Source organism: Telmatherina bonti (genome assembly GCF_933228915.1).
Source record: "Telmatherina bonti genome assembly, chromosome: 17".
NCBI classification, from domain to species: domain Eukaryota; kingdom Metazoa; phylum Chordata; class Actinopteri; order Atheriniformes; family Telmatherinidae; genus Telmatherina; species Telmatherina bonti.
The window spans coordinates 37,713,071-37,738,020 of record NC_136615.1 but is presented as its reverse complement, the minus strand read 5'-3'; the positions used below and the strand labels follow the sequence as shown (position 1 = coordinate 37,738,020).

Genomic DNA, 24,950 nt, shown 5'->3' with positions numbered 1-24,950 from the left:
ATTCCTGGGTATATTCCAGCAACTTCCTGCGATTATTTCAGCAACTTCCTGGGTTTATTCCAGCAACTTTCTGGGTTTATTCCAGCAACTTCCTGGGATTATTCCAGCAATGTCCTGGGATTATTTTAGCAACTTCCTGGGATTATTCAAGCAACTTCCTGGGTTTATTCCAGCAACTTCCTGGGATTATTTCAGCAACTTCCTGGCGTTATTCCAGCAACTTCCTAGGACTACTACAGCAGCTTCCTGGGAGTATTCCAGCAGCTTCCTGGAGTTAATCCAGCAACTTCCTGGGATTATTCCACCAACGATTCCTCCAGTAGCTTCCTTGGATTATTATTTCAGTAGCTTCTTGTGGTTAATGTAGCAATTTCCTGGGATCATTCCAGCACCTTCCTGGGTTTATTTCAGCAGCTTCCTTTGGTTAATTCAGCAATTTTCTGGGATTATTCTAGTAGCTTCCTGGGATTATTCCAGAAATTTCCTGGTATCATATCATCAACTTCCTGGGTTTTTTCCAGCGAATTTCTGGGTTTATTCCAGCAACTTTCTGGGACTACTCCAGCAGCTTCCTGGGATAATTCCAGCAGTTTCCTGGGATTATTCCAGCACCTCCTGGGTTTGTTCCAGCAGGTTTCTGGGTTTATTACAGCAACTTCCTGGGACAACTCCAGCAGTTTCCTGTGATTATCCCAGCAGCTTCCTGGGTTTAATCCAGCAACATCCTGGGTTTATTCCAGCAGCTTCTTGGGATTATTCCAGCAACTTTCTGTTATTATTCCAGCAACTTCCTGGGTTATGTAAGCAACTTCCTGGGATGTTTTTTTTTTTTTTAGCTAATTACTGGGTTTATTCCAGCAACTTCCTAAATTTAGTCCAGCAATTTTCTGGGACTACCCCAGCAGCTTCCTTGGATTATTCCAGCATCTTCCTGGGATTAATCCAGCAGTTTCCTGAGATTATTTTAGCAAATTCCTGGGTATATTCCAGCAACTTCCTGGGATTATTTCAGCAACTTCCTGGGTTTATTCCAGCAACTTTCTGGGTTTATTCCAGCAACTTCCTGGGATTATTCCAGCAATGTCCTGGGATTATTTTAGCAACTTCCTGGGATTATTCAAGCAACTTCCTGGGTTTATTCCAGCAACTTCCTGGGATTATTTCAGCAACTTCCTGGCGTTATTCCAGCAACTTCCTAGGACTACTACAGCAGCTTCCTGGGAGTATTCCAGCAGCTTCCTGGAGTTAATCCAGCAACTTCCTGGGATTATTCCACCAACGATTCCTCCAGTAGCTTCCTTGGATTATTATTTCAGTAGCTTCTTGTGGTTAATGTAGCAATTTCCTGGGATCATTCCAGCACCTTCCTGGGTTTATTTCAGCAGCTTCCTTTGGTTAATTCAGCAATTTTCTGGGATTATTCTAGTAGCTTCCTGGGATTATTCCAGAAATTTCCTGGTATCATATCATCAACTTCCTGGGTTTTTTCCAGCGAATTTCTGGGTTTATTCCAGCAACTTTCTGGGACTACTCCAGCAGCTTCCTGGGATAATTCCAGCAGTTTCCTGGGATTATTCCAGCACCTCCTGGGTTTGTTCCAGCAGGTTTCTGGGTTTATTACAGCAACTTCCTGGGACAACTCCAGCAGTTTCCTGTGATTATCCCAGCAGCTTCCTGGGTTTAATCCAGCAACATCCTGGGTTTATTCCAGCAGCTTCTTGGGATTATTCCAGCAACTTTCTGTTATTATTCCAGCAACTTCCTGGGTTATGTAAGCAACTTCCTGGGATGTTTTTTTTTTTTTTTAGCTAATTACTGGGTTTATTCCAGCAACTTCCTAAATTTAGTCCAGCAATTTTCTGGGACTACCCCAGCAGCTTCCTTGGATTATTCCAGCATCTTCCTGGGATTAATCCAGCAGTTTCCTGAGATTATTTTAGCAAATTCCTGGGTATATTCCAGCAACTTCCTGGGATTATTTCAGCAACTTCCTGGGTTTATTCCAGCAACTTTCTGGGTTTATTCCAGCAACTTCCTGGGATTATTCCAGCAATGTCCTGGGATTATTTTAGCAACTTCCTGGGATTATTCAAGCAACTTCCTGGGTTTATTCCAGCAACTTCCTGGGATTATTTCAGCAACTTCCTGGCGTTATTCCAGCAACTTCCTAGGACTACTACAGCAGCTTCCTGGGAGTATTCCAGCAGCTTCCTGGAGTTAATCCAGCAACTTCCTGGGATTATTCCAGCAACGATTACTCCAGTAGCTTCCTTGGATTATTATTTCAGTAGCTTCTTGTGGTTAATGTAGCAATTACCTGGGATTATTCCAGCACCTTCCTGGGTTTATTTCAGCAGCTTCCTTTGGTTAATTCAGCAATTTTCTGGGATTATTCTAGTAGCTTCCTGGGATTATTCCAGAAATTTCCTGGTATCATATCATCAACTTCCTGGGTTTTTTCCAGCGAATTTCTGGGTTTATTCCAGCAACTTTCTGGGACTACTCCAGCAGCTTCCTGGGATAATTCCAGCAGTTTCCTGGGATTATTCCAGCAATTTCCTGGGATTATTCCAGCACCTCCTGGGTTTGTTCCAGCAGGTTTCTGGGTTTATTCCAGCAACTTCCTGGGTTTATGTAAGCAAATTCCTGGGTTTATTCCAGCAACTTTCTGGGACTACCCCAGCAGCTTCCTGGGATTATTCCAGCAGCTTCCTGGGATTAATCCAGCAGCTTCCTGAGATTGTTTTAGCAAATTCCTGGGTTTATTCCAGCAACTTCCTGGCATTATTCCAGCAACCTTTATTACAGCAACTTCCTGGGATTATTCCAGCAATTTCCTGGGATTAATCCAGCAACTTCCTGGGTTTATTCCAGCAACTTCCTGGGATCATTACAGCAACGTGTATTACAGCAACTTCCTAGGTTTATTCCAGCAACGATTACTCCAGCAGCTTCCTTGGATTATTCCAGTAGCTTCCGGGTTAATGTAGCAATTTCCTGGGATTATTCCAGCACCTTCCTTGGTTTATTCCAGGAAACTCTTGGCATTATTCCAGCAACCTTTATTACAGCAACTTCCTGGCCTTATTCCAGCAGTTTTGTGGGATTATTACAGCAGCTTCCTGTGAATATTCCAGCAACTTCCTGGGATTATTCCAGCAGTTTTCTGGGATTATTCTAGCAATTTCCTGGGATTATTTCAGCAACTTCCTGGTAATATTCAAGCAACTTCCCGGGACTACTACAGCAGCTTCCTGGGATTATTCCAGCAACTTCCGGGGTTTATTCCAACAACATTTATTGCAGCAACTTCCTGGGATTATTCCAGCAGCTACCTGGCATTTTTTAAGCATATTCCTAGCTTTATTCCAGAAAATACCTGGGTTTATTCCAGCAATTTCCTGGGATTAATCCAACAACGTTTATTACAGCGACTTCCTTGGTTTATTCCAGTAAAATTTATGACAGCAACTTCCTGGGTTTACTTTAGCAACTTCCTGGGATTATTTCTGCAGCTTCCTCGGATTATTTTTGCAAATTCCTGGGTTTATTCCAGCAACTTCCTGGGTTCATTCCAGCTAATTCCTGGGTTTATTCCAGCAATTTTCTGGGATTATTCCAGCAACTTCCTGGGTTTATTCATGCAACTTCCTGGGATTGTTCCAGCAACATCCTGGGTTTATTCATGCAACTTCCTGGGATTGTTCCAGCAACATCCTGGGTTTATTCCAGCACTTTCTGGGTTTATTCCAGCACTTCCTGGGTTTTTTCCAGCGAATTTCTGGGTTTATTCCAGCAACTTTCTGGGACTACTCCAGCAGCTTCCTGGGATAATTCCAGCAGTTTCCGGGGATTATTCCAGCACCTCCTGGGTTTGTTCCAGCAGGTTTCTGGGTTTATTACAGCAACTTCCTGGGACAACTCCAGCAGTTTCCTGTGATTATCCCAGCAGCTTCCTGGGTTTAATCCAGCAACGTCCTGGGTTTATTCCAGCAGCTTCTTGGGATTATTCCAGCAACTTTCTGTGATTATTCCAGCAACTTCCTGGGTTATGTAAGCAACTTCCTGGGATGTTTTTTTTTTTTTTTTTAAGCTAATTACTGGGTTTATTCCAGCAACTTCCTAAATTTAGTCCAGCAATTTTCTGGGACTACCCCAGCAGCTTCCTTGGATTATTCCAGCATCTTCCTGGGATTAATCCAGCAGTTTCCTGAGATTATTTTAGCAAATTCCTGGGTATATTCCAGCAACTTCCTGGGATTATTTCAGCAACTTCCTGGGTTTATTCCAGCAACTTTCTGGGTTTATTCCAGCAACTTCCTGGGATTATTCCAGCAATGTCCTGGGATTATTTTAGCAACTTCCTGGGATTATTCAAGCAACTTCCTGGGTTTATTCCAGCAACTTCCTGGGATTATTTCAGCAACTTCCTGGCGTTATTCCAGCAACTTCCTAGGACTACTACAGCAGCTTCCTGGGAGTATTCCAGCAGCTTCCTGGAGTTAATCCAGCAACTTCCTGGGATTATTCCACCAACGATTCCTCCAGTAGCTTCCTTGGATTATTATTTCAGTAGCTTCTTGTGGTTAATGTAGCAATTTCCTGGGATCATTCCAGCACCTTCCTGGGTTTATTTCAGCAGCTTCCTTTGGTTAATTCAGCAATTTTCTGGGATTATTCTAGTAGCTTCCTGGGATTATTCCAGAAATTTCCTGGTATCATATCATCAACTTCCTGGGTTTTTTCCAGCGAATTTCTGGGTTTATTCCAGCAACTTTCTGGGACTACTCCAGCAGCTTCCTGGGATAATTCCAGCAGTTTCCGGGGATTATTCCAGCACCTCCTGGGTTTGTTCCAGCAGGTTTCTGGGTTTATTACAGCAACTTCCTGGGACAACTCCAGCAGTTTCCTGTGATTATCCCAGCAGCTTCCTGGGTTTAATCCAGCAACGTCCTGGGTTTATTCCAGCAGCTTCTTGGGATTATTCCAGCAACTTTCTGTGATTATTCCAGCAACTTCCTGGGTTATGTAAGCAACTTCCTGGGATGTTTTTTTTTTTTTTTTTTTTTAGCTAATTACTGGGTTTATTCCAGCAACTTCCTAAATTTAGTCCAGCAATTTTCTGGGACTACCCCAGCAGCTTCCTTGGATTATTCCAGCATCTTCCTGGGATTAATCCAGCAGTTTCCTGAGATTATTTTAGCAAATTCCTGGGTATATTCCAGCAACTTCCTGGGATTATTTCAGCAACTTCCTGGGTTTATTCCAGCAACTTTCTGGGTTTATTCCAGCAACTTCCTGGGATTATTCCAGCAATGTCCTGGGATTATTTTAGCAACTTCCTGGGATTATTCAAGCAACTTCCTGGGTTTATTCCAGCAACTTCCTGGGATTATTTCAGCAACTTCCTGGCGTTATTCCAGCAACTTCCTAGGACTACTACAGCAGCTTCCTGGGAGTATTCCAGCAGCTTCCTGGAGTTAATCCAGCAATTTCCTGGGATTATTCCACCAACGATTCCTCCAGTAGCTTCCTTGGATTATTATTTCAGTAGCTTCTTGTGGTTAATGTAGCAATTTCCTGGGATTATTCCAGCACCTTCCTGGGTTTATTTCAGCAGCTTCCTTTGGTTAATTCAGCAATTTTCTGGGATTATTCTAGTAGCTTCCTGGGATTATTCCAGAAATTTCCTGGTATCATATCATCAACTTCCTGGGTTTTTTCCAGCGAATTTCTGGGTTTATTCCAGCAACTTTCTGGGACTACTCCAGCAGCTTCCTGGGATAATTCCAGCAGTTTCCTGGGATTATTCCAGCAATTTCCTGGGATTATTCCAGCACCTCCTGGGTTTGTTCCAGCAGGTTTCTGGGTTTATTCCAGCAACTTCCTGGGTTTATGTAAGCAAATTCCTGGGTTTAGTCCAGCAACTTTCTGGGACTACCCCAGCAGCTTCCTGGGATTATTCCAGCAGCTTCCTGGGATTAATCCAGCAGCTTCCTGAGATTGTTTTAGCAAATTCCTGGGTTTATTCCAGCAACTTCCTGGCATGATTCCAGCAACCTTTATTACAGCAACTTCCTGGGATTATTCCAGCAATTTCCTGGGATTAATCCAGCAACTTCCTGGGTTTATTCCAGCAACTTCCTGGGATCATTACAGCAACGTGTATTACAGCAACTTCCTAGGTTTATTCCAGCAACGATTACTCCAGCAGCTTCCTTGGATTATTCCAGTAGCTTCCGGGTTAATGTAGCAATTTCCTGGGATTATTCCAGCACCTTCCTGGGTTTATTCCAGCAAACTCTTGGCATTATTCCAGCAACCTTTATTACAGCAACTTCCTGGGCTTATTCCAGCAGTTTTGTGGGATTATTACAGCAGCTTCCTGTGAATATTCCAGCAACTTCCTGGGATTATTCCAGCAGTTTTCTGGGATTATTCTAGCAATTTCCTGGGATTATTCCAGCACCTCCTGGGTTTGTTCCAGCAGGTTTCTGGGTTTATTCCAGCAACTTCCTGGGTTTATGTAAGCAAATTCCTGGGTTTATTCCAGCAACTTTCTGGGACTACCCCAGCAGCTTCCTGGGATTATTCCAGCAGCTTCCAGGGATTAATCCAGCATCTTCCTGAGATTGTTTTAGCAAATTCCTGGGTTTATTCCAGCAACTTCCTGGCATGATTCCAGCAACCTTTATTACAGCAACTTCCTGGGATTATTCCAGCAATTTCCTGGGATTAATCCAGCAACTTCCTGGGTTTATTCCAGCAACTTCCTGGGATCATTACAGCAACGTGTATTACAGCAACTTCCTAGGTTTATTCCAGCAACGATTACTCCAGCAGCTTCCTTGGATTATTCCAGTAGCTTCCGGGTTAATGTAGCAATTTCCTGGGATTATTCCAGCACCTTCCTGGGTTTATTCCAGCAAACTCTTGGCATTATTCCAGCAACCTTTATTACAGCAACTTCCTGGGCTTATTCCAGCAGTTTTGTGGGATTGTTACAGCAGCTTCCTGTGAATATTCCAGCAACTTCCTGGGATTATTCCAGCAGTTTTCTGGGATTATTCTAGCAATTTCCTGGGATTATTCCAGCACCTCCTGGGTTTGTTCCAGCAGGTTTCTGGGTTTATTCCAGCAACTTCCTGGGTTTATGTAAGCAAATTCCTGGGTTTATTCCAGCAACTTTCTGGGACTACCCCAGCAGCTTCCTGGGATTATTCCAGCAGCTTCCTGGGATTAATCCAGCAGCTTCCTGAGATTGTTTTAGCAAATTCCTGGGTTTATTCCAGCAACTTCCTGGCATGATTCCAGCAACCTTTATTACAGCAACTTCCTGGGATTATTCCAGCAATTTCCTGGGATTAATCCAGCAACTTCCTGGGTTTATTCCAGCAACTTCCTGGGATCATTACAGCAACGTGTATTACAGCATCTTCCTAGGTTTATTCCAGCAACGATTACTCCAGCAGCTTCCTTGGATTATTCCAGTAGCTTCCGGGTTAATGTAGCAATTTCCTGGGATTATTCCAGCACCTTCCTGGGTTTATTCCAGCAAACTCTTGGCATTATTCCAGCAACCTTTATTACAGCAACTTCCTGGCCTTATTCCAGCAGTTTTGTGGGATTATTACAGCAGCTTCCTGTGAATATTCCAGCAGGTTTCTGGGATTATTCCAGCAGTTTTCTGGGATTATTCTAGCAATTTCCTGGGATTATTTCAGCAACTTCCTGGTAATATTCAAGCAACTTCCCGGGACTACTACAGCAGCTTCCTGGGATTATTCCAGCAACTTCCGGGGTTTATTCCAACAACATTTATTGCAGCAACTTCCTGGGATTATTCCAGCAGCTACCTGGCATTTTTTAAGCATATTCCTAGCTTTATTCCAGAAAATACCTGGGTTTATTCCAGCAATTTCCTGGGATTAATCCAACAACGTTTATTACAGCGACTTCCTTGGTTTATTCCAGTAAAATTTATGACAGCAACTTCCTGGGTTTACTTTAGCAACTTCCTGGGATTATTTCTGCAGCTTCCTCGGATTATTTTTGCAAATTCCTGGGTTTATTTCAGCAACTTTCTGGGTTCATTCCAGCTAATTCCTGGGTTTATTCCAGCAATTTTCTGGGATTATTCCAGCAACTTCCTGGGTTTATTCATGCAACTTCCTGGGATTGTTCCAGCAACATCCTGGGTTTATTCATGCAACTTCCTGGGATTGTTCCAGCAACATCCTGGGTTTATTCCAGCACTTTCTGGGTTTATTCCAGCACTTCCTGGGTTTTTTCCAGCGAATTTCTGGGTTTATTCCAGCAACTTTCTGGGACTACTCCAGCAGCTTCCTGGGATAATTCCAGCAGTTTCCTGGAGTTAATCCAGCAACTTCCTGGGATTATTCCACCAACGATTACTCCAGTAGCTTCCTTGGATTATTATTTCAGTAGCTTCTTGTGGTTAATGTAGCAATTTCCTGGGATCATTCCAGCACCTTCCTGGGTTTATTTCAGCAGCTTCCTTTGGTTAATTCAGCAATTTTCTGGGATTATTCTAGTAGCTTCCTGGGATTATTCCAGAAATTTCCTGGTATCATATCATCAACTTCCTGGGTTTTTTCCAGCGAATTTCTGGGTTTATTCCAGCAACTTTCTGGGACTACTCCAGCAGCTTCCTGGGATAATTCCAGCAGTTTCCGGGGATTATTCCAGCACCTCCTGGGTTTGTTCCAGCAGGTTTCTGGGTTTATTACAGCAACTTCCTGGGACAACTCCAGCAGTTTCCTGTGATTATCCCAGCAGCTTCCTGGGTTTAATCCAGCAACGTCCTGGGTTTATTCCAGCAGCTTCTTGGGATTATTCCAGCAACTTTCTGTGATTATTCCAGCAACTTCCTGGGTTATGTAAGCAACTTCCTGGGATGTTTTTTTTTTTTTTTTTAGCTAATTACTGGGTTTATTCCAGCAACTTCCTAAATTTAGTCCAGCAATTTTCTGGGACTACCCCAGCAGCTTCCTTGGATTATTCCAGCATCTTCCTGGGATTAATCCAGCAGTTTCCTGAGATTATTTTAGCAAATTCCTGGGTATATTCCAGCAACTTCCTGGGATTATTTCAGCAACTTCCTGGGTTTATTCCAGCAACTTTCTGGGTTTATTCCAGCAACTTCCTGGGATTATTCCAGCAATGTCCTGGGATTATTTTAGCAACTTCCTGGGATTATTCAAGCAACTTCCTGGGTTTATTCCAGCAACTTCCTGGGATTATTTCAGCAACTTCCTGGCGTTATTCCAGCAACTTCCTAGGACTACTACAGCAGCTTCCTGGGAGTATTCCAGCAGCTTCCTGGAGTTAATCCAGCAATTTCCTGGGATTATTCCACCAACGATTCCTCCAGTAGCTTCCTTGGATTATTATTTCAGTAGCTTCTTGTGGTTAATGTAGCAATTTCCTGGGATTATTCCAGCACCTTCCTGGGTTTATTTCAGCAGCTTCCTTTGGTTAATTCAGCAATTTTCTGGGATTATTCTAGTAGCTTCCTGGGATTATTCCAGAAATTTCCTGGTATCATATCATCAACTTCCTGGGTTTTTTCCAGCGAATTTCTGGGTTTATTCCAGCAACTTTCTGGGACTACTCCAGCAGCTTCCTGGGATAATTCCAGCAGTTTCCTGGGATTATTCCAGCAATTTCCTGGGATTATTCCAGCACCTCCTGGGTTTGTTCCAGCAGGTTTCTGGGTTTATTCCAGCAACTTCCTGGGTTTATGTAAGCAAATTCCTGGGTTTATTCCAGCAACTTTCTGGGACTACCCCAGCAGCTTCCTGGGATTATTCCAGCAGCTTCCTGGGATTAATCCAGCAGCTTCCTGAGATTGTTTTAGCAAATTCCTGGGTTTATTCCAGCAACTTCCTGGCATGATTCCAGCAACCTTTATTACAGCAACTTCCTGGGATTATTCCAGCAATTTCCTGGGATTAATCCAGCAACTTCCTGGGTTTATTCCAGCAACTTCCTGGGATCATTACAGCAACGTGTATTACAGCAACTTCCTAGGTTTATACCAGCAACGATTACTCCAGCAGCTTCCTTGGATTATTCCAGTAGCTTCCGGGTTAATGTAGCAATTTCCTGGGATTATTCCAGCACCTTCCTGGGTTTATTCCAGCAAACTCTTGGCATTATTCCAGCAACCTTTATTACAGCAACTTCCTGGGCTTATTCCAGCAGTTTTGTGGGATTATTACAGCAGCTTCCTGTGAATATTCCAGCAACTTCCTGGGATTATTCCAGCAGTTTTCTGGGATTATTCTAGCAATTTCCTGGGATTATTCCAGCACCTCCTGGGTTTGTTCCAGCAGGTTTCTGGGTTTATTCCAGCAACTTCCTGGGTTTATGTAAGCAAATTCCTGGGTTTATTCCAGCAACTTTCTGGGACTACCCCAGCAGCTTCCTGGGATTATTCCAGCAGCTTCCAGGGATTAATCCAGCATCTTCCTGAGATTGTTTTAGCAAATTCCTGGGTTTATTCCAGCAACTTCCTGGCATGATTCCAGCAACCTTTATTACAGCAACTTCCTGGGATTATTCCAGCAATTTCCTGGGATTAATCCAGCAACTTCCTGGGTTTATTCCAGCAACTTCCTGGGATCATTACAGCAACGTGTATTACAGCAACTTCCTAGGTTTATTCCAGCAACGATTACTCCAGCAGCTTCCTTGGATTATTCCAGTAGCTTCCGGGTTAATGTAGCAATTTCCTGGGATTATTCCAGCACCTTCCTGGGTTTATTCCAGCAAACTCTTGGCATTATTCCAGCAACCTTTATTACAGCAACTTCCTGGGCTTATTCCAGCAGTTTTGTGGGATTGTTACAGCAGCTTCCTGTGAATATTCCAGCAACTTCCTGGGATTATTCCAGCAGTTTTCTGGGATTATTCTAGCAATTTCCTGGGATTATTCCAGCACCTCCTGGGTTTGTTCCAGCAGGTTTCTGGGTTTATTCCAGCAACTTCCTGGGTTTATGTAAGCAAATTCCTGGGTTTATTCCAGCAACTTTCTGGGACTACCCCAGCAGCTTCCTGGGATTATTCCAGCAGCTTCCTGGGATTAATCCAGCAGCTTCCTGAGATTGTTTTAGCAAATTCCTGGGTTTATTCCAGCAACTTCCTGGCATGATTCCAGCAACCTTTATTACAGCAACTTCCTGGGATTATTCCAGCAATTTCCTGGGATTAATCCAGCAACTTCCTGGGTTTATTCCAGCAACTTCCTGGGATCATTACAGCAACGTGTATTACAGCATCTTCCTAGGTTTATTCCAGCAACGATTACTCCAGCAGCTTCCTTGGATTATTCCAGTAGCTTCCGGGTTAATGTAGCAATTTCCTGGGATTATTCCAGCACCTTCCTGGGTTTATTCCAGCAAACTCTTGGCATTATTCCAGCAACCTTTATTACAGCAACTTCCTGGCCTTATTCCAGCAGTTTTGTGGGATTATTACAGCAGCTTCCTGTGAATATTCCAGCAACTTCCTGGGATTATTCCAGCAGTTTTCTGGGATTATTCTAGCAATTTCCTGGGATTATTTCAGCAACTTCCTGGTAATATTCAAGCAACTTCCCGGGACTACTACAGCAGCTTCCTGGGATTATTCCAGCAACTTCCGGGGTTTATTCCAACAACATTTATTGCAGCAACTTCCTGGGATTATTCCAGCAGCTACCTGGCATTTTTTAAGCATATTCCTAGCTTTATTCCAGAAAATACCTGGGTTTATTCCAGCAATTTCCTGGGATTAATCCAACAACGTTTATTACAGCGACTTCCTTGGTTTATTCCAGTAAAATTTATGACAGCAACTTCCTGGGTTTACTTTAGCAACTTCCTGGGATTATTTCTGCAGCTTCCTCGGATTATTTTTGCAAATTCCTGGGTTTATTTCAGCAACTTTCTGGGTTCATTCCAGCTAATTCCTGGGTTTATTCCAGCAATTTTCTGGGATTATTCCAGCAACTTCCTGGGTTTATTCATGCAACTTCCTGGGATTGTTCCAGCAACATCCTGGGTTTATTCATGCAACTTCCTGGGATTGTTCCAGCAACATCCTGGGTTTATTCCAGCACTTTCTGGGTTTATTCCAGCACTTCCTGGGTTTTTTCCAGCGAATTTCTGGGTTTATTCCAGCAACTTTCTGGGACTACTCCAGCAGCTTCCTGGGATAATTCCAGCAGTTTCCTGGGATTATTCCAGCACCTCCTGGGTTTGTTCCAGCAGGTTTCTGGGTTTATTACAGCAACTTCCTGGGACAACTCCAGCAGTTTCCTGTGATTATCCCAGCAGCTTCCTGGGTTTAATCCAGCAACGTCCTGGGTTTATTCCAGCAGCTTCTTGGGATTATTCCAGCAACTTTCTGTGATTATTCCAGCAACTTCCTGGGTTATGTAAGCAACTTCCTGGGATGTTTTTTTTTTTTTTTTTTTAGCTAATTACTGGGTTTATTCCAGCAACTTCCTAAATTTAGTCCAGCAATTTTCTGGGACTACCCCAGCAGCTTCCTTGGATTATTCCAGCATCTTCCTGGGATTAATCCAGCAGTTTCCTGAGATTATTTTAGCAAATTCCTGGGTATATTCCAGCAACTTCCTGGGATTATTTCAGCAACTTCCTGGGTTTATTCCAGCAACTTTCTGGGTTTATTCCAGCAACTTCCTGGGATTATTTCAGCAACTTCCTGGGTTTATTCCAGCAACTTTCTGGGTTTATTCCAGCAACTTCCTGGGATTATTCCAGCAATGTCCTGGGATTATTTTAGCAACTTCCTGGGATTATTCAAGCAACTTCCTGGGTTTATTCCAGCAACTTCCTGGGATTATTTCAGCAACTTCCTGGCGTTATTCCAGCAACTTCCTAGGACTACTACAGCAGCTTCCTGGGAGTATTCCAGCAGCTTCCTGGAGTTAATCCAGCAACTTCCTGGGATTATTCCACCAACGATTACTCCAGTAGCTTCCTTGGATTATTATTTCAGTAGCTTCTTGTGGTTAATGTAGCAATTTCCTGGGATCATTCCAGCACCTTCCTGGGTTTATTTCAGCAGCTTCCTTTGGTTAATTCAGCAATTTTCTGGGATTATTCTAGTAGCTTCCTGGGATTATTCCAGAAATTTCCTGGTATCATATCATCAACTTCCTGGGTTTTTTCCAGCGAATTTCTGGGTTTATTCCAGCAACTCTCTGGGACTACTCCAGCAGCTTCCTGGGATAATTCCAGCAGTTTCCTGGGATTATTCCAGCACCTCCTGGGTTTGTTCCAGCAGGTTTCTGGGTTTATTACAGCAACTTCCTGGGACAACTCCAGCAGTTTCCTGTGATTATCCCAGCAGCTTCCTGGGTTTAATCCAGCAACGTCCTGGGTTTATTCCAGCAGCTTCTTGGGATTATTCCAGCAACTTTCTGTTATTATTCCAGCAACTTCCTGGGTTATGTAAGCAACTTCCTGGGATTTTTTTTTTAAGCTAATTACTGGGTTTATTCCAGCAACTTCCTAAATTTAGTCCAGCAATTTTCTGGGACTACCCCAGCAGCTTCCTTGGATTATTCCAGCATCTTCCTGGGATTAATCCAGCAGTTTCCTGAGATTATTTTAGCAAATTCCTGGGTATATTCCAGCAACTTCCTGGGATTATTTCAGCAACTTCCTGGGTTTATTCCAGCAACTTTCTGGGTTTATTCCAGCAACTTCCTGGGATTATTCCAGCAATGTCCTGGGATTATTTTAGCAACTTCCTGGGATTATTCAAGCAACTTCCTGGGTTTATTCCAGCAACTTCCTGGGATTATTTCAGTAACTTCCTGGCGTTATTCCAGCAACTTCCTAGGACTACTACAGCAGCTTCCTGGGAGTATTCCAGCACCTTCCTGGGTTTATTTCAGCAGCTTCCTTTGGTTAATTCAGCAATTTTCTGGGATTATTCTAGTAGCTTCCTGGGATTATTCCAGAAATTTCCTGGTATCATATCATCAACTTCCTGGGTTTTTTCCAGCGAATTTCTGGGTTTATTCCAGCAACTTTCTGGGACTACTCCAGCAGCTTCCTGGGATAATTCCAGCAGTTTCCTGGGATTATTCCAGCAATTTCCTGGGATTATTCCAGCACCTCCTGGGTTTGTTCCAGCAGGTTTCTGGGTTTATTCCAGCAACTTCCTGGGTTTATGTAAGCAAATTCCTGGGTTTATTCCAGCAACTTTCTGGGACTACCCCAGCAGCTTCCTGGGATTATTCCAGCAGCTTCCTGGGATTAATCCAGCAGCTTCCTGAGATTGTTTTAGCAAATTCCTGGGTTTATTCCAGCAACTTCCTGGCATGATTCCAGCAACCTTTATTACAGCAACTTCCTGGGATTATTCCAGCAATTTCCTGGGATTAATCCAGCAACTTCCTGGGTTTATTCCAGCAACTTCCTGGGATCATTACAGCAACGTGTATTACAGCAACTTCCTGGGATTGTTCCAGCAACATCCTGGGTTTATTCCAGCACTTTCTGGGTTTATTCCAGCAATTTACTGGGTTTATTTCAGCACTTTCTGGGTTTATTTCAGCACTTTCTGGGATTATTCCTGCAACTTTCTGGGATTATTCCAGCAACTTCCTGTGATTATTCCAGCAATTTCCTGGGTTTATTCCTGCACTTTCTGGGTTTATTCCAGCAATGTCCTGGGTTTATTCCGGCAATGTTTATTACAGCAACTTCCTGGGTTTATTCCAGCAACTTCCTGGGATTCTTCCATCAGCTTCCCGGGATTATTTTAGCAAATTCCTGGGTTTATTCCAGCAACTTCCTGGGTTTATTTCAGCACTTTCTGTGATTATTCCTGCGACTTTCTGAGATTATTCCATAAATTTCCTGGGTTTATGTCAGCAGTTTCCTTTGGTTAATCCAGCAACTTCCTGGGATTATTCCAGCAGCTTCCTAGGATTATTCCAGCAATTTCCTGGTATCATTTCAGCAACTTCCTGTTTTTTTCCAGCAAATTTCTGGGTTTATTCCAAGAATTTCCTGGGACAACTTCAGCAGCTTCCTGTGATTGTTCCAGCAGCTTCCTGGAGTTAATCCAGCAACTTCCTGGGTTTATTCCAGCATCTTCTTGGGATTATTCCAGCAACTTTCTGTGATTATTCCAGCAACTTCCTGGGTTTATTTCAGCAACTTTCTGGGATTATTCCAGCAGTTTACTGGGATTATTTTAGCAAATTCCTGGATTTATTCCAGCAACTTCCTGGGTTTATTTCAGCAACTTCCTGGCATGATTCCAGCAATCTTTATTACAGCAATTTCCTGGGATTATTCCAGCAGGTTCCTGGGTTTATTCCAGCAACTTCCTGGGACAACTCCAGCAGCTTCCTGGGATTGTTCCAGCAGCATCCTGGGATTATTCCAGCAACTTCCTGGGCTTATTCCAGCAATGATTACTCCAGCAGCTTCCTTGGATTATTCCAGTAGCTTCCCGGGGTTAATCTATCACCTTCCTGGTATTATTTCAGCAACTTTCTGGTTTTTTTTTTTTTTCAAGAATTAAATGCTGATTCCACCAGGAAATTGGTTACAAAGGGGAAGAAACATTCCTTCAGGTATAATAACACCTAAGCAGATTTTGTGGAACTATACACAAAGTTCAACTGTTATGGTTACCCTAACTTATGTTTATATATATATATATATATATATATATATATATATATATATATATATATATATATATATATATATATATATATATATGTTTATTTTTATTTTTGTTTAAAACTGTCAAAAACAAAGTTCAGCAAAGTTCCTGACCGTTGTTGCGTTTAGATAGACTGAAAACACACATTTTATTTCATAATGTCATAATGCTAAACACGGTTTAAAAAAGTCAGACAAACTGGAGCTGTCTAGACATCAATAATCAATAATGACATTTCATGATCATCATTCAGTTTACTGAGTGAAAAGGCGCGTGACTCCCAGACGCGTCTTTTCAGGCTGCTGTGTGATGCACAACCTCAAGTCTTCATTAAATGTGTTAATAAGCAAATGAACAGAAAAAATCAGTGACTCAGAGAGAGAGAGAGAGAGAGAGAGAGAGAGAGAGAGAGAGAGACAGAGTGAGAGAGAGTGTGTTCAGCCTGCTCTACTGTGACTCACGCGGCGCTCGCATCGCTCACAAGCTCCGGGTTCCTCTGTGAGTATGAACATTATTAAACATTACATTTATGTTGTTATGTTTGTTCAGTGGCTAACTTTTAGTCGGGATGACGATGATGATGATGATGATGATGATGTTGGTGGTGGTGGTGGTGTGAATGGGGATGAGGGAGGGGAGGTCCTGCTGCATGTTTTCTCCGAAACTGAAGTTTTACACAGCACCACCGGGTAAAAATGGAGATGAAAACTGGAGCAGGCAGGTGGAAGTGATCTGAATATTATTGATTATTGATGGAGCAACAAAGTAAAACAATGTCAGTCTCTGTTCTGTTTACTTTGTTGACATGAAGTGATGAAACTCTGCAGGACTTTATTAATTCTATCTAAAAAAATACAGCAACACTAAAATTATATCATATAAATACTTATATTCACATTTAATTAATGTAAGGAATATAAATGTGGAGAATTTGCATCGGGTATGGATTATTCTGAGAAAACACTGCTGCGACACTTCATTTGTCCACCAGAGGGCGCTGTTAGACGTTTACTGATGGGTCGTCCAGCTGTCAAATGCGGATTCTTCTTCCTTAATTCTGAAAAATTAAACTAATTTCTCAACAAACTGGCTCTAAGATGTCAAAGGTTCAGCACAGATCCTTTGTTCTCACTCTCACATTTACCTAAACCACAACTGAGCAAAAAAGTTTAGCAAAAGTCCACCTTTTTGCATCTTGATTGTCCAGTGGTCTTGCTAATTTCCCATCTGTTTAAACTCCATTAAGTGAGACAACCCATCCATTCATTATCCTAACTGCTTAGTCCAATGAAGGGTTGCGGGGAAGCTGGAGCCTATCCCAGCAGTCCTTGGGCGAAAGGCAGGGTACACCCTGGACAGCTTGCCAGTCCATCACAGGGACACACAGAGACAAACAACCACTCACACTCACTTCTATGGGCAACTTAGAGTAACCAGTTAACCTAACATGCATTTCTTTGGATGGTGGGAGAACCCAGGAGAGAACACACACACTCACAGGGAGAACATGCAAACTCCACACAGAAAGGCCACTGGGTCCACTGTCTCACCCCAGCTGAGGATCAAACCAGCAACCTTCTTGCTGTGAAGCCACAGTCCTAACCACCATGTCACCTTCAGTCAGAGAAGTAGCAATAAAAAGGTAATTATAAAGATGTTAGGAAATAAAACTGAGCAGTCATAAGGCATAAGGGGAGGAGGTCTGGCAGCTGGTGGAAGATGAATCGGTACAGTGATGTTTCTGTGCATTTTGTTTGTTTCAGACACTTCATGCGTCTTTTTTTGCCCAGCAGCTGCAAATTCTGTCAGATTTTTCTGCCTCTTGTCTGGGAAATCTTCTCCAGCTGTTACCTCTGTGTACACTTAATTTAAGTAAGAACTAAAGAGATTTCCGTCATGAGTTTGGGTGAAAGAGGACCTCAAAAAGTCATGGCTGTTTTTTCTTGATGCAGTGGGAGAGAAACAGAAAACCAGCATGTTTTTGTGGTGGAAGGAACGTGATGGGAGGAGAGAAGATGTTTTTTTTACTGCTTCATTTGCTTCTTTTTGCATGAGGCTTGTAAAGTTCTGAACCGGTACTTATTAACTCAGGAAAGTGTTTGTACTACAGGAATATATGATAATGTGTTGGAGACATTAGTTTGAATGGATGCTGGAAACACTGCAGATATTGGGTTACATAAGCTTTTTGACTTGTACCATGTTCAGACTGTAAACATCCAACGTGTACAACTTTCTGTAGTCCTGAGACATGGTGAAAGTGAGAGTTGTTCTGGGACAGCACGGCTGAACTGCTTTTTTGCCGAATGCACCTAATAAAGCCTGAAAACATCTCCCACATACCCAGCTGCTGCTCATAGTTTACACCACAGGTATCAAGAATCTCGCTTGTGGTCAAAAACCAGTCCACCAGAGCTCCAGACTGGCCTGCAGGATGAATAGGGTTCATTTTAAAATAACAAAAGATAAAGAAGATATTTTAGTCACTGTAGTATATAACATTAAAGATGCAATCAGAATAAATATGTATGTTGTTAACGTGTCATTGTTCTGCTGGGGGACTTCAATGCTCACGTGGGCAATGACAGTGAGACCTGGAGGGGAGTGATTGGGAGGCATGGTCCCCCCCCTCTGAACCCAAATGATGTCTTGTTATTGGACTTCTGTGCTCGTCATGGATTGTCTATAACGAACACCATGTTCCAACATAAGAGTGTCCATATGTACACCTGGCATCAGGATTCCCTGGGCCGCAGTTCAATGATCGACTTTGTAGTCGTATCGTCGGACCTGCGGCCACATGCCTTGGACACTCGGTGAAGAGGGGGGCGGAGCTTCAACTGATCACCACCTGGTGGTGAGTTGGCTCAGATGGTGGGGGAGGAAGCCGGTCAGATCCGGCAGACCCAAACGTGTTGTGAGGGTCTGCTGGGAACGTCTGGCTGAGTCCCCTGTCAGAGCGAGCTTCAACTCCCACCTTCAGCAGAGCTTCAACCATGTCCCGAGTGAGGCGGGGGACATTGAGTCTGAATAGGCTGTGTTCCGTGTCTCTATTGCTGAGGCGGCCAGCCGGAGCTGTGGCTGTAAGGTCATTGGTGCCTGTCGTGGCGGTAATCCCAGGACTCGTTGGTGGACACCAGCAGTGAGGGATGCCGTCAAGCTGAAGAAGGAGTCCTATCGGGCCTTCTTGGCCTGTGGGACTCTGGAGGCAGCTGATGGGTACCGACAGGCTAAGCGGTATGCGGCCAAGGCAAAAACTCGGGCATGGGAGGAGTTCGGCGAGGCCATGGAGAAAGACTTCTGGACGGCTTCGAGGAGATTCTGGTCCACCATCCGGCGGCTCAGGAGGGGGAAGCAGTGCTCCATCAACACTGTGTACAGTGGAGATGGGGAGCTGCTGACCTCAACTCGGGACGTTGTGGGTCGGTGGAAGGAATACTTCGAAGACCTCCTCAATCCTACAAACACGTCTTCCGATGAGGAAGCAGAGCTGGGGGACTCAGGGGTGGACTCTCCTATCTCTGGGGCTGAAGTCACTGAGGTGGTCAAAAAGCTCCTTGGCGGCAAGGCCCCGGGGGTGGATGAGATCCGCCCGGAGTTCCTTAAGGCTCTGGATGCTGTGGGGCTGTCCTGGCTGACACGCCTCTGCAGCATCGCGTGGACATTGGGGGCAGTGCCGCTGGATTGGCAGACTGGGGTGGTGGTCCCCCTTTTTAAGAAGGGGGACCGGAGGGTGTGTTCCAATTACAGGGGAATCACACTCCTCAGCCTCCCTGGTAAGGTCTATTCAGGGGTCCTGGAGAGGAGGGTCCGCTGGATAGTCGAATCTCGGATTGAGGAGGAGCAGTGTGGTTTTCGTCCTGGTCGCGGAACAGTGGACCAGCTCTATACCCTCTTTGGGGTCCTGGAGGGGGCATGGGAGTTTGCCCAACCAGTCTACATGTGCTTTGTGGACCTGGAGAAGGCGTTCGACCGTGTCCCCCGGGGGCTCCTGTGGGGGGTACTCCGGGAGTATGGGGTACCGGACCCCCTTGTACGAGCTGTCCGGTCCCTGTACGACAGGTGTCAGAGCTTGGTCCACATTGCCGGTAGTAAGTCGGATTCGTTTCCGGTGAGGGTTGGACTCCGCCAAGGCTGCCCTTTATCACCGATTCTGTTCATAACTTATATGGACAGAATTTCTAGGCGCAGCCGAGGTGTTGAGGGGATCCGACTTGGTGGCCTCAGGATTGGGTCCCTGCTTTTTGCAGATGACGTGGTCCTGTTGGCTTCATCTGGTCGTGATCTCCAGCTCTCGCTTGAGCGATTCGCTGCCGAGTGTGAAGTGGCTGGGATGAGAATCAGCACCTCAAAATCTGAGACCATGGTCCTCAGCCGGAATAGGGTGGATTGCCCTCTCCGGGTCGGGAGTCAGGTCCTGCCTCAAGTGGAGGAGTTTAAATATCTCGGGGTCTTGTTCACGAGTGAGGGAAGGATGGAGCGTGAGATCGACAGACGGATCGGTGCGGCGTCTGCAGTAATGCGGACTCTGCGCCGGTCTGTCGTGGTGAAGAAGGAGCTGAGCCAGAAGGCGAAGCTCTCGATTTACCAGTCGATCGACGTTCCTACTCTCTAACTACAAAGCACAGTACAGCTGCGATATTCCCTACATCAGGGGTGCCAAGTCCAGTCCTGGAGATCTCCCATCCTGCAACCTTTAGATGCAACCCTGTCCAGCCCAGCTGAGTCAAACAACTGAACTCCTCTTCTGCATGTCTTCCAGCTCTGCAGAGGCTGCTAACGAGACACTTATCTGATTCAGGTGTGTTGGAGAACGGTTGCACCTAAAAACAGCAGGATGGTAGATCTCCAGGACCGGACTTGGGCACCCCTGCCCTACAGGATGTCGATTCCTTGACTCCAGAGCAGGAACGAGTCTAATTTAGTTTAAACATTGTAAAAAAAAAAAAAAAAAAAGTACAATTATGTGGATTTTATAAACAGTAAAAGTTTCATAAATTACAAACTGTGTTGTAATGCTGAGTAGAACATTGCAGACTGGATGACACTGGTTTTGTCATATGATTTTAAAGCAAAACCTAGTTTAATGTGGTCTAAGTCCTTAACTTCCTGACCAGTCCGTTGTAAATGAAGCCCCCTATCGGGTTCAGGTCTGATGTAAGAGATGCAGCACCCTACCAGGAATGGGCCTGGCTACCAGACCGGTCTGTTTGAGATGTAGCACTCTACTAGGATCTGCTCTGATGGCCAGACCGCCCCATCGGAGATGCAGCACCCTACCGGGATCAGGTCTGGCAACCGGACCGATTAATCACGACAGACCCTCACGACTTTCATTTTTGGGTGGAATTTCTGATTTGTCATCATTCACGGTGCAGAGTTCTTGAGTTTGGTCTGAGGTGGTCCTGAAGCGCTGCTGAATGATCTCCTCATGGCTCATGACACTCAGCTTTCAGTCATCAGTAGAATCTTTTCCAATTGGTTTTTAAGGGAATTTGATCAGATTTCAATTTTTAGGCAACAATATTGATCATGAATGAGTTTCTAAGTTTTAGATGCAGCTGTTCAAAAATTTGGATCATTATCCTCCATAGTTTTGTCCTGCTGGATGAATATTTATATGATTTATATGATAATGAAACTTGGGGGAAAAAAAGTTGATTTCTATTTTAAATTATAATTATATATTCATTTTTAAATGATAAGTGCACATAAAAACATGAAATTTCTCTGCTTCTGTAAACCAGATAAAATCCTCACCTGTTGGCCTGGACGTGGATCACGTTTTTTTTTTTGTCTTGTCCAGCATTTCAGCAGCAGAATGATGGTCTGGATGCTGTTCTGCTGAGCAAATTTACTTTGCCAAGGGAAGCATTACTGGTATGATGGTCCCCTTGATTTTCTAGATTTTTATTTTAATTCTTTATTTATTTTGTGTAAATTTTTGAGTTTCTACTGCTGGACCAGACCAGAGAGGATAGGAGCAACAGAAAGACAAAGGGAATGAGAAAGAAAACACCTCGTAGAGAGAGAGAGAAAGAAAGAGATAGAAAGAGAAAGAAGGAAAAATCAGACGTCTGCATAAACGTACGCATATACACCCATACGCATTTGCCTATATAGACGCATGTACCTACATATTCACACACATAGACATAAACAGGCCAATCTTAGATTCTTATTCCCCCTGCAGAGGACTAGACTATCAAGTGTCAACAGCACCATAAACTATCAGGTTAAATATTGATGGGAGACAAAGAAAACAAGCTGCTGTTAGTGAATAATCCTGTAGACGACCCAGTGACTGTGTCACATGCAGAACATACAGAGTGGAACGTGTTCAGAGAAGAGAGATCATGCCAATGTGACCCCACCCACCCAATGTGACCCCGCCCACACAAAGGCCAGAAGCAGGCCAGGAGGACCCCGAGACCCAGGTGACCGGTAGCCACCCCCAAGCACAGGATCCAACCACCCCACCCCGGAACCAGCTATGGACCCACCCGGGAGGCAGCGGAGGGGAGACCCAGCTGGAGTCCCCCGCGGTCAGGGGGAACAGGCCCCAGTTGGCCCAGACCGGCAGGAACCGGCCCCTTTTAAAGGAGGCCTTCCTCGTGGGGTGGTGACGTGACTGAGTTCTGACAGCTACACTTAGTTAACTCAGCGGCATGATTCAGGGACACATTTTTTACTATCTGGAGAAGCAGTTTGAGACACATCAGAGAAAATACACTACACAATAAAACACTTGTAGTAAAGCTATGTATGGTTACATAATATCAAAATACTGTTGTAATGGTGAAAAACTAGTCTAAACAGGCTCAGCTGACATCAACCCTCCCCACAAAGATGAGCCTCTGACTAAATACACAGTATAAACTAGAAAGCGAAACTTTTCGACTTTCCAAATCCAAATGATTTCCGTTGATGCTGTTTTGTCAGCAAACACTTTCCCTGTCTGTGTACATAGTTTTTTACATCTCCTTTACAGAACATTTCATCACACAAACCTTTTTTTCTGAATTATGAAGCGAAACAGAGAAATCTGAAACCCCCTTTAGAAAAACCTTTGCCTCTGATACGTCAAGAGATTGAAGCGAGAACTCCAACCCTGATTTTATCAGACTTTATTCCAGGAATGTTTGTAAATTCCTCCTGTGAGGAGTAAAGCGGGAAGTTGCATTTCTCTCTTCTCCTGCTGTAATCAGCCTTGTTTTGCCTCTTCTTCCAGCAGACCGGTCTTCTCCTCTTCATCCGACCTTCATCCTCCAGACGCTGACGTCGGTGAAACCTTCCAGGCTGCTGTGACCTTCAGGTTAATCTGATTATGTAGATTTCCTCCCAGGTGCTACTTTGTCAATGACAGCCAAGATGGAGACTCCCTTCTACCATGACGACTCCCCAGCTGTCCCGGGCTTTGGCCAGGTTGGGGAGTATGAGCGTTACCCTGGAAACAAGATGCTGCTGAGCAAGAAGGCCATGCCGGTGGCAGGCAGTCATCACTTCCTTGGCAGCAGTGGTGCAGGTGGAGGAAGGGGCGGGAACCCCAACAACATGGGGCTTGCTGGGAATGGAAGCATCATGGCATCAGCAGCGTCTTTGGCAGCATCCTCAGCAGACATAAACCTACTAAAGCTGTCGTCTCCTGATCTGGAGCATCTCATCATCCAGTCCAATCAAGGACTGATCACAGCATCCAACTCCACCAACCCCTTCATCTACCGCGCTCAGGCTACCAACGAGCAGGAGGGGTTCGCAGACGGCTTTGTCAAAGCACTGGCGGACCTCCACAAGCAGAACCAGCTGGTGGGAGGCGGTCCCATGTCCCCATCCTCGTCCTCCAGTGTCTCCCTCCAAGCGTCCTATCAGAGAAACCTGATGTCCAGTGGAGACATGCCGGTCTACACCAACCTCAACAGCTACAACTCTGGCCAGATTCCTTACTCAGGAGGGCAGATGTCCTACAGTGGAGGCTCAGGTCATGGTGGAGATGCCGTCCCCAATCCCCATTCTCGAGTTCTGGATGCGCCTCAGACCGTCCCGGAGGTACCCCATCCTCCAGGGGATCCCACCTCCCCACCGTCCCTATCCCCAATCGACTTGGAGACGCAGGAACGAATCAAAGCAGAACGTAAGAAGCTCCGCAACCGCATTGCCGCATCCAAGTGCCGCAAGCGGAAGCTGGAGCGGATTTCCCGTCTGGAGGAAAAGGTGAAAGTGTTGAAGAGCCAGAACTCCGACCTGGCCTCCACTGCTGCAATGCTGCGGGAGCAGGTCGCCCAGCTCAAACAGAAGGTCATGAGTCATGTCACTAATGGATGCCAAATAGCCGTCGGGTCCACCTCCAAATCTGGAGGAGGAGGAGGGACCTGCAGCGAAGACTCCAGCTGCTGAGGAGGCTGGACAGCAGGAAATGTTGAGGGAGATAATCAGCCATCTGGCTGGAGGTTTACTAGCATTCTGGCATTTTGCTTGAGCTCATGGTCAAAGCAGAGATAGTACCCTGGTGTAGGATCAGGATTTTCCTGACAGTCCCAGTGAGACATCAGAGACATAGCTTAGAGGACAGACAACAAGAGACGGGATAGGTCCGTGGACATTAATATTTTGAATAAAAATTTCTACCATTTAAAGTTGTACAGAAAGGACAGAGTCTGAACCTTCAGAGCTCATTGTATTACTGTACAGCCCGTTCCCCAGTTTCCTGTTAAACCAGTTTATTTTCAGACTGCAGACATCCCGGACTGGACCCCAATGAAAGCATTTCATCTCTTCACTAGAACATTTTGCTGTCAGATGAACATTTTTACAGGTCTGCTTGAAAATATTTTTTGATAAATGGAAAAAGAAGAATATGTAATTCACATTTTCTGTGCAGCTGTTCTGCGTTTACCCTCTTGAAAAATTGTTTATATGACAAAAACACAGCTTCACTTTTTATTAAACAGGATTATTTTACTTTTCAGTTGAACTTTACATTTTCGGAGCTCAGCATTACTAATGACTGTTTTTATGTTGTAGAGTGAAAACAACTGCAATCTGATTACTGTAGTTTCTATACATGCCTCAGTTTCAGTTCAGTTTTCAGCATTACTGTTTTTCATCGGTTGACAAAAATTATTTCAGTTCACGATATTGTAAAACTGCCATTTAATTGCAATATTCTGATTCTGAAGATCACTTGATCAACTTTTATTTGACTGATCATTAAGTTCTGCCACAGGAGA

The 24,950-nt window shown here is 44.4% G+C and overlaps 1 protein-coding gene across 1 annotated transcript; it reads left to right on the top strand.

The window, feature by feature from the left end:
* Positions 1–23,082: 23,082 nt before the first annotated feature.
* Positions 23,083–24,117, top strand: june (JunE proto-oncogene, AP-1 transcription factor subunit; the record flags this gene model as incomplete). The annotated part of the gene is made up of 1 exon (XM_079256174.1): positions 23,083–24,117. One exon carries the CDS (start codon positions 23,083–23,085, stop codon positions 24,115–24,117), a length of 1,035 nt encoding a protein of 344 aa, XP_079112300.1.
* Between the last annotated feature and the right edge of the window lie 833 nt (positions 24,118–24,950).